Source organism: Marmota monax, unplaced genomic scaffold, assembly GCF_021218885.2.
Source record: "Marmota monax isolate L192 unplaced genomic scaffold, Marmota_monax_Labrador192_F-V1.1 WCK01_AAM20220418_F8-fsc00730, whole genome shotgun sequence".
NCBI classification, from domain to species: Eukaryota; Metazoa; Chordata; class Mammalia; order Rodentia; family Sciuridae; genus Marmota; species Marmota monax.
Genome location: NW_026693495.1, coordinates 143,580 through 159,111, shown reverse-complemented (window position 1 = coordinate 159,111; position 15,532 = coordinate 143,580). Strand labels below are relative to the sequence as shown.

At 37.1% G+C, this 15,532-nt stretch overlaps 1 protein-coding gene across 1 annotated transcript in view; it reads left to right on the top strand.

Annotated features, from left to right (window-relative positions):
- The window catches only part of LOC124102105 (zinc finger protein 699-like), a 28,902-nt gene extending 13,640 nt beyond the window's left edge, over positions 1–15,262 (top strand). Inside the window, 2 exon segments of the mRNA XM_046458343.2 lie at positions 7,347–7,457; positions 8,269–15,262. Of these exon segments, the coding sequence (XP_046314299.1) occupies positions 7,347–7,457; positions 8,269–10,310 (2,153 nt within the window). The 3' untranslated portion in view covers positions 10,311–15,262.
- The last annotated feature ends 270 nt before the right edge of the window (positions 15,263–15,532 follow it).

Genomic DNA, 15,532 nt, shown 5'->3' with positions numbered 1-15,532 from the left:
TCTTTTCCTCATGCTCTTCCTCCCTGGTCTGTTTTTGGTTGCTCTCTTTATATCAAAGAAGACATTTGTCATTTGTTTTTTAAGGATTGTCTAGCTTCACTTAGCATAATCTGCTCTAATGCTATCCATTTCCCTGCAAATTCCATGAGTTTGTCATTTTTTAGTGCTGCGTAATACTCCATTGTGTATAAATGCCACATTTTTTTTATCCATTCATCTATTGAAGGGCATCTAGGTTGATTCCAGAGTCTAGCTATTGTTAATTGTGCTGCTATGATCATTGATGTGGCAGTATCCCTATAGTATGCTCTTTTAAGGACCTCAGGGAATAGACCGAGAAGTTCAATAGCTGGGTCAAATGGTGGTTCCATTTCCAGCTTTCCCAGGAATCTCAATACTGCTTTCCATATTGGCCGCACCAATTTGCAGTCCCACCAGCAATGTACAAGTGTACCCTTTTCCCCCATCCTCGCCAGCACTTATTGTTGTTTGACGTCATAATGGCTGCCAATCTTACTGAGTGAGATGGTATCTTAGGGTGGTTTTGATTTGCATTTCTCTGACTGCTAGAGATGGTGAGCATTTTTTCATGTACTTATTGATTGATTGTATGTCCTCCTCTGAGAAGTGTCTGTTTAGGTCCTTGGCCCATTTGTTGATAGGGTTATTTGTTTTCTTATTGTTTAATTTTTTGAGTTCTTTGTATATTTTTAAAAGCATTCTTTGTGTAAAGAACAGGAAAACTGTTTCTTATCAGATAAATCTTCGTGAAACATCCTCTTACCAGAGAAATTTCTTGCAAATGTCTTCTTTTAGGCATAGCTTATCTTTTCTTTCTCTAGATATTATCTTTCACAGAGCAGGAATGTTAATTGTAATGGGTTGTATTGTATCAATCTCTTTCTCATCGATCATACCTTTAATAGTATGATAGTATCAAAAAATTCATAGCCAAATCCAAAGTCATCTAGATTTTCTCCTTGTATCTTGTACAGTTTTTCTAGTTTTATGTTTTACATTTAGATCTATAATCCATTTTAAATTTATGTTTGTGAAGGGTATTTTATGTGGGTATGTCCAGTGTTCTAACAGCATTTGTGGAAAAGGCTATCTTTTCTCTATTGTGTTGCTGTCAATTCTTTGTCAAAGATCAGTTGACTACATAGTTCTTGCTTGGTCTGTAGGGATTTGATACTAGTATCTCCCAGAGACCTACATCTGTGGATGGTCAAAATCTCTTAATTAAAATTCCCTGGTATACAGCCTAAGCTCTCATATACTTTACATCATCTCTTGATTATGTTTAGTGCCTGACAAAATGTAAGTGCTATGTAATTGAAACTGGAGTTTGAAATGAAACCAGATTCTCCACTCTGCTGGTCTGTAGGTCCACATAAGTTACATGCCTCTGCAGCTGAGAGAGCCCATTTTAGTATTGCAACTAATCACAGCAGGGAAATGCCTGTCTGGTCAGCTCCATGGGTCAGAGCTGGCAGAACCTGACTCTCTTCACTATTACTGAGCAGTGTGTTGTAGCTCTCAATGGCAGACCTCAGCAGCTGGCTGCCATTTTTTTCCCCAAGGTCTCATTCACAGATTTGAAGACAAATCCACAGACAACAGAAGGCAAGAGTGAAGGTGTAGTATTTATATAACTGAAAAGAAAAGAAGCAGAACTCTCAGGGGCTGAGAGGGGAACCTGAGAGTAGGTTTCCACTTAAGTGCACTAGTCTAGGGTCTTAAATAGCTACTGGATGAGGTATTCATCAATATCTGTGCTAATCAGGTCTTGGAAAGATACTAAGGGTGTTGGTCAGTATCTATGCTAATCATGTCTTGAAAAAGTGCCAATACTATTGGTCAACACCTATGCTAAACAAGTATTGGAAAAGTGCCAAGGCTCATGGTTTGGTCTGTGACATTCTGATTAGTTAGGCCTTGAGTCTGTAGTCTTCACTCAGGTCGGCCCTACCTCCTTTTTCCTGCCACCCGGGACAAAAGAATTTGGCTGTAATGTTTGGAATGTTTTCTATAGGTTAGTTTTGTGAAATAGCCTCTTCATTTAAAGTCTCTCTCTCTCTCTCTCTCTCTCTTTTTTTTTTTTTTTGGTATGGGGGAATGCATTTTCTTAACTGTCTTTCTGTTTTACTATCTATCCTATCTTTTTTTTTTATTATTGGTTGTTCAAAACATTACATAACTCATGACATATCATCTTTCTTCATTTGATTCAAGTGGGTTATGAACTCCCATTTTTATGCCAAATACAAGTTGCAGAATCACATTGGTTACACATCCACAGTTTTCCATAATGCCATATTAGTGACTGTTGTATTCTGCAACCTTTCCTATCCCCTACTATCCCCCCTCCCCTTTCCTCCCCTCTTCCCTCTCTACCCCATCAGCTGTTGTTCAATTCTCTCCCTTGTTTTTTTTTTTTTTTCCTTTCCCCTCACCATCTCTTATATGTAATTATGTGTAACAATGAGGGTCTCCTTCCATTTCCATACAGTTTCCCTTCTCTCTCCCTTTCCCTCCCACCACTCGTCTCTGTTTAATGTTAGTCTTTTCCTCATGCTCTTCCTCCCTGCTCTGTTCTTAGTTGCTCTCCTTATATCAAAGAAGAGATTTGGCATTTATTTTTTAAGGATTGTCTAGCTTCACTTAGCATAATCTGCTCTAATGCCATCCATTTCCCTGCAAATTCCATGATTTTGTCATTTTTTAGTGCTGCATAATACTCCATTGTGTATAAATGCCACATTTTTTTTTATCCATTCATCTATTGAAGGGCATCTAGGTTGATTCCAGAGTCTAGCTATTGTGAATTGTGCTTCTGTGATCATTGATGTGGCAGTATCCCTATAATGTGCTCTTTTAAGGTCCTCAGGGAATAGTCCGAGAAGGGCGATAGCTGGGTCAAATGGTGGTTCCATTCCCAGCTTTCCCATGAATCTCCATACTGCTTTCCATATTGGCCGCACCAATTTGCAGTCCCACCAGCAATGTACAAGAGTACCCTTTTCCCCACAACCTCTCCAGCACTTGTTGTTGTTTGACTTCATAATGGCTGCCAACTTACTGGAGTGAGATGGTATCTTAGGGTGGTTTTGATTTGCATTTCTCTGACTGCTAGAGATGGTGAGCATTTATTCATGTACTTATTGATTGATTGTATTTCCTCCTCTGAGAAGTGTCTGTTCAGGTCCTTGGCCCATTGGTTGATTGGGTTATTTGTTATCTTATTGTTTAATTTTTTGAGTTCTTTGTATATTCTGGATATTAGGGCTCTATCTGAAGTGTGAGGAGTCAAAATTTGTTCCCAGGATGTAGGTTCTCTATTTACCTCTCTTATTGTTTCTCTTGCTGAGAAAAAACTTTTTAGTTTGAGTAAGTCCCATTTGTTGATTCTAGTTATTAACTCTTGTGCTATGGGTGTCCTATTAAGGAATTTGGAGCCCGATCCCACAATATGTAGATTGGGGACAACTTTTTCTTCTATCAGGCGCAGAGTCTCTGATTTGATATCAAGCTCTTTGATCCATTATGAGTTAACTTTTGTGCATGGTGAGAGAAAGGGGTTCAGCTTCATTTTGTTGCATATGGATTTCCAGTTTTCCCAGCACCATTTGTTGAAGATGCTATCCTTCCTCCATTGCATGCTTTTAGCCCCTTTATCAAATATAAGAAAGTTGTAATTTTGTGGATTGTTTTCTGTGTCCTCTATTCTGTACCATTGATCCACCTGCCTCTTTTGGTACCAGTACCACGCTGTTTTTGTTACTATTGCTTTGTAGTATAGTTTGAACTCTGGTATCGCTATACCTCCAGATTCACACTTCCTGCTTAGAATTGCTTTTGCTATTCTGGGTCTTTTGTTTTTCCATATGAATTTCATGATAGCTTTATCTATTTCTACAAGAAATGCCATTGGGATTTTGATTGGCATTGCATTGAACTTGTAGAGAACTTTGGGTAATATCGCCATTTTGATGATGTTGGTTCTGCCTATCCATGAACAGGGTACATTTTTTCCATCTTCTAAGATCTTCTTCTATCTCTCTCTTTAGGGTTCTGTAGTTTTCATTGTATAAATCTTTCACCTCTTTTGTTAGGTTGATTCCCAAGTATTTTATTTTTTTTGAGGATATTGTGAATGGGGTGGTTGTTCTTATTTCCACTTCAGAAGATTTGTCGCTGATATACAGGAATGCCTTTGATTTATGCGTGTTGATTTTATATCCTGCCACTTTGCTAAATTCACTTATTAGCTCTAGTAGTTTCTTTGTAGACCCTTTGGGGTCTGCTAGGTATAGAATCATATCATCCGCATATAGTGATAATTTAAGTTCTTCTTTTCCTATTTTTATGCCTTTAATTTCTTTTGTCTGTCTAATTGCTCTGGCTAGTATTTCAAGGACTAAATTGAATAGAAGTGGTGAGAGAGGGCATCCCTGCTTGTTCCAGATTTTAAAGGGAATGCCTTCAGTTTTTCTCCATTTAGAATGATGCTAGCCTGAGGCTTAGCATATATATCTTTTACAATGTTGAGGTATGTTCCTGTTATCCCTAGTTTTTTCTAGTGTTTTGAACATAAAGGGATGCTGTACTTTGTCGAATGCTTTTTCCGCATCTATCGAGATGATCATATGGTTCTTATCTTTAAGTCTATTGATGTGGTGAATAACATTTATTGATTTCCTTATATTGAACCAGCCTTGCATCCCAGGGATGAATCCTACTTGATCATGGTGCACAATTTTTTTGATATGCTTTTGTATTCGATTCGCCAGGATTTTATTGAGAGTTTTTGCATTGAAGTTCATTAAAGATATTGGTCTGTAGTTTTCTTTTTTTGCAGTATCTTTGTCTGGTTTCGGGATCAGGGTGATGTTGGCCTCATAGAATGAGTTTGGAAGGGCTCCTTCTTTTTCTATTTCTTGAAATAGCTTGAAAAGTATTGGTATTAATTCTTCTTTGAAGGTTTTGTAAAACTCCGCTGTATATCCATCCGGTCCAGGGCTTTTCTTGGTTGGTAGTCTTTTGATGGCTTCTTCAATTTCTTCCTTTGTTATTGGTCTGTTTAAATTGCGTGTGTCTTCCCGACTCAATCTGGGCAGATCGTATGACTTAAGAAATTATCAATATCTTCACTGTCTTCTATTTTATTAGAATATAGGGTTTCAAAATACTTTCTGATTATCTTCTGTATTTCTGTAGTGTCTGTTGTGATATTGCCTTTTTCATCCCGTATGTTAGTAATTTGAGTTCTCTCTCTTCTTCTCTTCGTTAGCATGGCTAAGGGTTTCTCGATCTTATTTATTTTTTCAAAGAACCAACTTTTAGTTTTATCAATTTTTTCAATGGTTTTTTTTGTTTCAATTTCGTTGATTTCCGCTCTGATTTTAATTATTTCTTGTCTTCTGTTATATTTGCTGTTGTTTTGCTCTTCCTTTTGTAGGGTTTTGAGATGTAGTGTGAGTTCATTTATTTGTTGGTTTTTTCTTTTTTTGAGGAATGAATTCCAGGAAATGAATTTCCCTCTTAAAACTGCTTTCATTGTGTCCCATAGTTTCCAGTATGTTGTGTCTGTATTGTCGTTTATCTCTAAGCATTTTTTGATTTCCTCCTTTATGTCTTTTGTAACCCATTGATCGTTCAGTAACATATTGTTTATTTTCCATGTGATGCATGATTTTTCCTTCCTTCTTTTATCATTGATTTCCAGTTTCACTTCCATTATGATCAGATATGGTGCATGGTATTATCTCCACACCTTTATATTTACTAAGAGTTGCCCTATGGCATAATATATGATCTATCTTTGAGTAAGATCCATGTGCTGCTGAGAGGAATGTGTATCCACTTGATGATGGTTGATATATTCTATATATGTCGGTTAAGTCTAGGTTATTGATTGCATTATTGAGTTCTCTAGTTTCTTTATTCAGCTTTTGTCTGGAGGATCTGTCTAGTGGCGAGAGCGGTGTGTTGAAGTCACCCATAATTATTGTGTTGTGGTCTATTTGACTCTTGAACTTGAGGAGAGTTTGTTTTATGAACGTTGCTGCACCATTGTTTGGTGCATACATATTGATAATTGTTATGTCTTGTTGGTGGATGGTTCCTTTTAACAGTATATAGTGTCATTCTTTATCCCTTTTGATTAATTTAGGTTTGAAGTTGATTTTATTCGATATGAGTATGGCCACTCCTGCTTGCTTCCGAGGGCCATGTGAGTGGTATGATTTTTCCCAACCTTTCACCTTCAGCCTGTGTATGTCTTTTCCTATCATATGAGTCTCCTGAAGGCAGCATATTGTTGGATTCGTTTTTTTGATCCAGATTACTAGCTTATGTCTCTTGATTGGTGAGTTTAGGCCATTAACATTTAATATCCTATCTTATTCATTATTACTTTTGTACTATATTGATTTGGACATAAGCACAAAAAAATACATGCTTAATACAGATGTAATTTTTTCCTATTGTATTTTCTATCCATGGTTGCTTGAATTCACAGATATAGAGGGCCAACTTATGTAGATCTGTATCTGTGCTCTCTTCTCTGTTTCATTGATATATTTGGACATGACTTTTGGTGAAACCGTGTTCAACCTGTTAAAATAAAAGTATTGTGTCCAACAACAACTAAAAGAATATTAAAAATAAATAAAAAATATTCTGGCTGTGTCAGATCAGCTTATAATAATATTGAGGTTCCACTGTGAATTTAGGTCAATCTTTCATTTTTTTTTTTTAATAATTTTTTACCCCTTTACTTTATTTTTATGTGGTGCTGAGGATCAATGTCAGCACCTTGCACATGCTAGGCAAGTGCTCTACCACTGAACTACAATCCCAGCCCAGATCAATGTTTTATTCTTTTTCTTTCTGTGCTGGGAATTGAACACCTAGGGGCACTTTACCAGGAGCTACATCCCCAATCCTTTAAAATTTTGTTTTTCTTTGCTTTGTAATAGTATCTTGCTAAGTTGCTGAGGTTGGCCTTGACTTCATGATCCTCTAGCCTCCCAATCCCACCCTAGGATTATAGGCTTGTGTCACCATGTCTGATTCAGATCAGTTTTTCACATTAGAGGCTGCCTTTCCCCCCACATCTCAGCTTTTTCTTTTACCTTCTCTATTTTTCTTTTCTTTTCTTCTTTCCTCTCCCTTTCCTTTGCCTTTTTTTTTTCTTCAATGGATTTGATGTTTTATTTCAGTTAAACTCATTCTTCTCTGTCTTTAGAGTATCAGAAGACCAAAGTTTGACCCAATCTTATGGAAAGATATTTGTGATTCTTCATTGCTTTCCCTCATGATATTCCTTTCCTTGTGTGCAGGATACTCAGTACTCACACCCAATCTGATCTCCCAGTGGGAACAAGAGGAGGAACTGCAGACAGTGAAGACAGAACGTATCCAGGGCATCTGTATGGAGCAGCACCAGGAAGGCAAGAATCCCTGGGAGAAACTGGCCTGGGAGGAGAAAAAAATAAAATAGAAATAAAGCAAAAGTTTGTTTTGTCTGAGGAGGCTCATTATCCACAGATGCCTCAGAGTACTATTTTGACTGTTTATCTGTCCTCTCATACTTTCCTTGTTCTTGTCAAAGATCTCCATATTTGCTTTTTTAAAGTTTGTTTTTGGTATGTGTATTTTATCCTTTCTGTGTTCCTCGCCTAGTAATTTTTAAAAAATTATTAATGAAAAATTTTAATATATTGTCCAAACTAATATGAAATATCAAGTTAACAGAAAATTTTATCATAAACTTTTTTTTTTTTTTTAAAAATTATTCATTTATTTGTTCTAATTTGTTATACATGATAGCAGAATGCATTTTGATTCATATGTAGCCCAATTTTTCATGTCTCTGGTCCCAATAATTTCTTCTGGTCATGTTACCATCACTTTCATTCTTCATAGAACTATTTTTTATTTTTCAGCACTGGGGAACCCAGGAGTGCTTTACCACTGAGCTATATTCCATACCCTTTTTAATTTTGAGACTGGGTTTAAGTTGTTGAGGCTGTCCTTGAATTTGTGAACTTCCTATCTCAGCCTCCCAAATAGCTGAGATTACAAGCATATGTTACCATACTATGGTAATGTTATTATACTATGGTTTCATGGAAATATTTTTTAGTGAACTGTTTTACTTTTGATCCTTGTGTCTATTAGTAATGAAGTCCTGAAACAGCTGCACTGCTCAAAGTCCTTTGCTCATAGGTAACTTTATTTTGTTTTATTTTTTTGTTTCAGGGTTTGAGTCTCTACTTAATACTAAGGAATTAGTTGCTCTTCAAGACAACAATGGAGAAAAACCATATGAATGTAAGGAATGTATAAAGGCCTTCAGTTGTTCCTCCATGTTCAGAGCACATATGAAAATTCATAGTGAAAAGGCAAACTATGAATGTAAGGAATGTGGGAAAACCTTCAGTAGTTCTTCCCACCTCACAGAACACAAAAGAATTCACAATGGAGATAAGCCCTATGAATGTAAGGAATGTGGGAAGGCCTTTAGTTGTTCCTCATCACTCTCCAAACACAAAAGAATTCATAGTGGAGATAAGCCATATGAATGTAAGGAATGTGGGAAGGCCTTTAGCTCTTCCTCTCATCTTAAAAGACATATAAGAATTCACACAGGAGAGAAGCCTTATGAATGTAAAGAGTGTGTGAAGGCCTTCAGTGAATCCTCAAAACTCACTGTGCATGTGAGGACACACACCGGAGAGAAACCCTATAAATGTAAGTTATGTGGGAAAGCCTACTGTCTTCCCACTTTCCTGAACACACATGTGAAAAATCAAAGTAGAGAGAAACCCTATGAATGTAAGGAATGTGGGAAGGCCTTCAGTTGTCCCTCTTCCTTTAATGCACACGTGAGAGATCACAATGGTAAGGTGCAATATGAATGTAAGGAGTGTGGGAAGGCCTATCGTCATTCCTCATCCCTCACTGAACACCTAAGAACTCACAGTGGAGAAAAGCCTTATGAGTGTAAGGAATGTGGGAAGGCATTTCGACATTCTTCATCCCTTACTATACATGCAAGACTGCATACTGGAGAAAAACCCTTTGAATGTCTGGAGTGTGGAAGAGTTTTCCGTACTCCCTCATCCTTTGGGATACATGTGAGAAGCCATACTGGAGAGAAACCATATGAATGTAAGGAATGTGGGAAAGCCTTCAGTAGTTCTTCCCATCTTACAGTACATAGAAGAACTCACACTGGAGAGAAACCTTATGAATGTAAAAAATGTGGGAAAGCCTTTATTCGTTTCTCAGGTCTTAGTAGCCACTTGAGAACTCACACTGAGGAAAAACCCTATGAATGTAAGGAATGTGGGAAGGCATTTCGACATTCTTCATACCTTACTATACATACAAGAATGCACACTGGAGAAAAACCCTTTGAATGTCTGGAGTGTGGAAGAGCTTTCAGTTGTCCCTCATCCTTTCGGAGACATGTGAGAATCCATACTGGAGATAAACCATATGAATGTAAGGAATGTGGGAAAGCCTTCATTAGTTCTTCCTATCTTACAGTACATAGAAGAACTCACACTGGAGAGAAACCTTATGAATGTAAAAAATGTGGGAAAGCCTTTATTCGTTTCTCAGCTCTTAGTATCCACATGAGATCCCACACTGAGGAAAAACCCTATGAATGTAAGGAATGTGGGAAGGCATTTCGACATTCTTCATCCCTTACTATACATTCAAGACTGCATACTGGAGAAAAACCCTTTGAATGTCTGGAGTGTGGAAGAGCTTTCCGTTCTCCCTCATCCTTTGGGATACATGTGAGAAGCCATACTGGAGAGAAACCATATGAATGTAAGGAATGTGGGAAAGCCTTCAGTAGTTCTTCCCATCTTACAGTACATAGAAGAACTCACACTGGAGAGAAACCTTATGAATGTAAAAAATGTGGCAAAGCCTTTATTCGTTTCTCAGCTCTTAGAAGCCACATGAGAATCCACACTGAGGAAAAACCCTATGAATGAAAGGGATGTGGGAAGGCATTTTGACATTCTTCATCCCTGACTATACATGCTAGAATGCACACTGGAGAAAAACCCTTTGAATGTCTGGAGTGTTGAAGAGCTTTCATTTCCCCCTCATCCTTTGGGATACATGTGAGAAGCTATACTGGAGGGAAACCATATTAATGTAAGGAATGTGGCAAAGCCTTTATTTGTACAGCCTACTTTCGAAGACGTGAAAATTCACACAAGGGACAACATATAAATGTAAGGAGTAAGGGAATCTCTGCAAGACTTTTTCTGAACTAATGCAATTTGTGTAGTCTCATTTTGTGAAGTCTCATACTGTAGAGACATTGTAAATGTGAGAAAGTAGAAGATTATCACTCATTCTTTTGAATGGTTGAGGACAACAGCGAGAAACCCTGTGTTTGTTAGCTATATGGTAAAGCCTTTTGATTTTGAACATAATTTGTGCCACAGTCTGGCTGGGCTGTGCAAAGTAGCCGGTGGGCGGGGGGGGGGGCGACAAGCAACTTGTGAAGGTGGAAACAGCGGGAGCCACTGTGTTCAGACCAGCAGAGGTATATATACCCAAGTAAATACAGACAGCTTATCTCAATTAATATCATCCAGTTACAGCAATCAGTCATTAAGGAATCTTCACCATCTTAATAATTAGACACAGCTTAACTCCATTAACATCATCTAGATACAGCAGTCAGTCATTAAGGAATCCGCATCATCTTAGTAGCTCGCTGGCGTTACTTCTCAAACCACTCCTCCTGGCAAAGTGCCAGATGCCATCTTGACTTGGCTGTGGCTCTCAACACTTGTATAAGAAAATTCAAAATTTGAGCTAGAAAAGAACATCAGTGCCTCATTAAAGTGGACTTCTAGAGGTCATTGATTTCCAATGTTTTCTAATAGGAAGATTTAATGTTACATGGTTCCCTTTTCAACTTTTATGACATACTTTTGAGTATGAGGTGAGTTTCTTTTGCTGAGATGTAAATGTTATTTCCATTACTAAGGCTTTTGGACTCTTGGGAGATTGTGTGTGTACGTGTGTGTATACTTCTCCTCTGAGACAGGGTCTGGCTATGTTGTCCAGGCCTGTAACTCCTGGACTTCTGCCTTAGCTTCCTAAGTTTGGGAGTGCAAGCATATATCACTGAGTCTGGCTCAAGTGCATTTTTTTTTTTTTTTGGGCAGGCAGGAAAATGGTGTTTTTTTTTTTTTTTTTTTTTAATTGTTTAAGTTTGAACTCATAGCATGGGCACCTTCTTCGTCTTCGTCTTTGCCTTCGCCTTCTTCTTCTTCGTTGTCTTCATCTTAGTCTTTTCCTTCGCCTTTGTCTGGATACTGAAAGTTGCATACCCAATAATTCCCCCCTTCCTGTTAAACTAAGAGTACCAACTGTTTTTGAGAATATTAGTGTTTACTATCAAAAGCTTTTCATGTGTAATAAAAAAGTTTTAGTAGAAATTAATTAGTACAAAGGCGTTGAAAGATTATAGTCTCATCTATTTGCTGTTTTGTGTTTTATTCTTTATGTTTGTTCATGACTGGAATCTTTTTTAATTTAAATTTTTTAAGTTGTTGATGGATCTTTATTTTATTTATTTATATGTGGTGGTGAGGATCGAACCCAGTGTCTCATACACGCTAGGTAAGTACTTGACTACTGAGCTACAACCCCAGCCCTCATGGATGGAATTTTGATCTAATGTTTTAAGTTAATAAAGTGTGTTATATTAATTTGGATATAGCTGAGGACTACATTTCCCTTAATCACTTCTAATCCTAGGTGATAGTTTTCTAAAATAACTTTGCAAGAAGTTTGAAAGGCTTTAGGGAAGGAGCTACAATTGCCTGCTTATTAGGACCACGATATAGGTAGACAGATGAGTAGGGACCTTGTGGGCCCCAGTTTTCAGCTCATTTTTCTGAGTATTGAACGCCCTGATCCATACTTGCTCAAAACTGAATGTTAAGTGCTTGACCTCAGTCTCCTCAGGGGCTGCACCTCCACAAATGTCTCCATTAACTGCTGTATCCTGGCCAAACACAACTTAGATTTCTTTGGCAAGCTCTGGTGTTGCCATTTTGGCATTTTTGCTTCTCATTGCAGTTCCTCTGGCACTTTCACTGCCCTGTTAGAGTTGACCAGTTTGTGGAAGGATTGTCATCATGCTCACAGTTCAGTCCCATCCTTCACTCTGCTTATGGGATTGATGTCTATACAAGCCTACCGTGGTCCCAAAAGTGAGTAGAGCTGTGGCTAATGACGTTATCCTGACTGTAATTGAGGCAAGCCTCAGATAGGCGTCATCCTATTTTGGTAGAGGAGGATTTATATTTGATACCTTCAGACAGGGAAGATTTTACTGCCTTTATGTGAGAAGAGGAGTGCTATGAGCTGTTTCAGGTATATTTTGCTACCTCCTCCCCTTTTTTAAAGCATTGTATTTTAAGGGGTGGTGTTGTGGCTCAGTGGTAGAGCATTTGCCTATCATGTATGAGGCACTGTGTTCGATTCTCAGCATGGCATATAAATAAATGAACAAAATAAAGGTCTATTAACAACTAAATATATTTTTGAAAATTATATTTTATCTCTTAAAAGCATAACTATATCATTTCCCTTAATCAGTTTTTACTGTTTATCAAGGTATACATACACTAATGTGCAAGCTGTGTACAGCTTGATGTAATTTGACATAGATGTATACATCCTGCTAGACACATTTCCAGGATTCCAGGAAGTTTTCTCAATAGTCACTCCACAGAGGAAATTGGATTTTGACTCTTATTATGCTTGATTTGGTGTGCTTTTTCTCACTTTTCAAATAAGTGCTAAAACTACAATATATACTGTTACCTGTTTGGCTTCTTTTACTCAAGATAATGTCTGGTTTGTCACTTGGTTGCTCTTATTTCTCTTGGTATATGCTGTATATGGGGAATGCAATTGCTGAATGATAAGGTAGACTTCAAGTGTAGTTTTGGTATATACTTTAGATTTTCAAAAATGTGGGTTCCACCAGTAAGTCCCCAACAGTGCATGTGAGTGTTGGCTATTCCGCATACTGGGCCCACACTTTCTAACTTTAGCTCTTCAGCAGAGTGTGTGGTGATATGTTTTTTTTGTTGTTGAAATATGCATTTTCCTGTTATGTCATGATTTTGAGTACTTTTTGGTGTGCTTATTGGTTATTTGGATATCTTTATTAGGCTAACTTTTGAAGCATTTCACCCATTTTCATTTCCTTTTTTCTTTTGAAGTGTTTCCTTGCTGCAAAAATGTCCTTGGCTATAACTAAGCTTTAATCTGGATTTTGAGGCTAAAAGATGTGCTTTTGTCTGTCTCCGTGTCTTGGCTGTGCATCCTTTTGCATTGTCCTTTCTTCCAGCTGGGATATTTTCTTCACAATAGGCTTCAGAAGTTCTGTGCTGCTTTCTTCCCAAGATAATGCTTCAGGGAGAAGAGTGACATCTTTTTTGAACAGTTCCAATATAATTATCAAAATGGAATCTGAGGAGGGGAGGGTGGATAGTAGAGGATAGGAAAGGCAACAGAATACTATAGACACTAGTATGGCAGTATGTAAAAACGTGGATGTGTAACCGATGTGATTCTGCAATCTGTATATGGGGTAAAAATGGGAGTTCATAACCCACTTGAATCAAATGTATGAAATATGATATGTCAAGAGCTATGTAATGTTTTGAACAACTAATAATAAAAAAAATGTAAAAAAAAATGGAATCTGATTAATGGCTTATTTTGTCCACCATGGCCTTGGGAATGTGAATACTCTGATTTGTTTAGGACCAGCTCCCAGTTTCTCATTGAGAAACTTAGGTTAGAATTTGTACCCCTAAATCATAGAGCCTTGGCAGTAATGATGCACATGGAGCGGAGAGAGAGGCAGCTGTGAGTAGGTGGGGTCTCAAAATAGGGGCAATATTGCACCTTATGCTGACTTCGGGAAATACAAAGTCTGGGAACTTACCCAGTGTTTGTTCCTAGAAATCCTTTTAGAATGTCAGATGCCATATGTCTTTTAGATTGCTAAAAATTGCTCTCAGTCTTTACAGAACATAAAAATAAGTAGAGATCTGAGTGTTATTTATGAAGTATTTGCCTAGACCAAGATAATGAATATATTTTATGTTTTCTTCTAGACCCTTCATTGTTTGACTTATTGTATTCAGGTTGGTGATCCATTTTAAGTATTTTTGTTTGTTTGTTTGATAGGGTGTGAGGTAGGATGCCGGTGTATGTGTACAGATTTATCCACTAGATCATGTGTTCGCTCCGTTTAGGTAGGCAATTTATGTCTTTTGATTTGTTTGTCTTTCCTTGCAGCAGCAGCATACTATCTTAATTTGCATTGCTTTGTAGTATTTTTGGAAATCTAGTAATAAATTCTAATTTTAGAATTTATTAATTTTTATAAAATAGTCAGGGTCCATTTTATAGAATAACCTAAGGAAAAATGACATCTTTACAGAATTGCATCTTTCAATTGATGAACATGATGCAACAATCCATTTACCTTGGTTGTCTTTAACTTTTCTGAAGGTGTTTTGTAGTTTAATTGTAGAGGTCTTGAATGCCTTTGTTTAATTTATTTCTAGATACGTGGTGTGTTTTGCTTGGTAATTTTTTTTTTTTTTTTATTTCTAATTTTTGAATTAGTACATACCTTTGCAATATCTTTTTCTTACATCAGCTTTATAGCTAGTGACAGAAATTTAACTCACTCAAGTAATTCTCACCTGGTTTGTAAAACTTTTATTTATTTTTCTTGTCTTATTTAATGAATAGAGGTCATGAAAATGAATATCTTTTCCTTGTTCCTGTATGAAAGAGTATTCAACATCTCACCATTAAATATAATGCTACTTTTAAATTTTCATAGATAACTTTTATCAAATTAAGGGAATTCTGTTTTGTTCCTGGATTGTCAAATGTTTTTAAAAATCACAAATTGATATTGGATTTTATCCAGTGCCTTTTCTGCATGTATCAGGGTCTTTAAAAAATCCTTAATTCTGTTAACAAAATGAACTATACATTCTTTGATTTTCAGATGGTAAAACAACATGTATTACTGGAATCAATTAAATTTGTACATATTGGTCTATTAGCCTTTTCATTTTGCTAGGTTCAACATGCTAGTTTAAAAAATGATGTCTGTATTTATATTGGTGTTTGTTTTATGATTTATCAAAATATATATATGATTGTTTTTCTTGGTTTTTGTTCTTGTTTTTGGTACTGGGGATTGAACCCAGGGAAACTCTACCACTGAGGCACATATCCAGCCCTTTTTATTTTGAGATGGGTCTTGCTAAGTTGCTCAGGCTGGCCTTGAACTTACAATTGTTTCTCAGGCTCCCAAGTTGCTGGAATTACAGGTGTGTGCCTCTGTGCCTGGCTTTCCCCTCTCCCCCCCCCCACACTTTTTTCTTTATTTTATTCTTCTTTAACCTCCTGTTGGCCCAGTATTCTAGTTTTT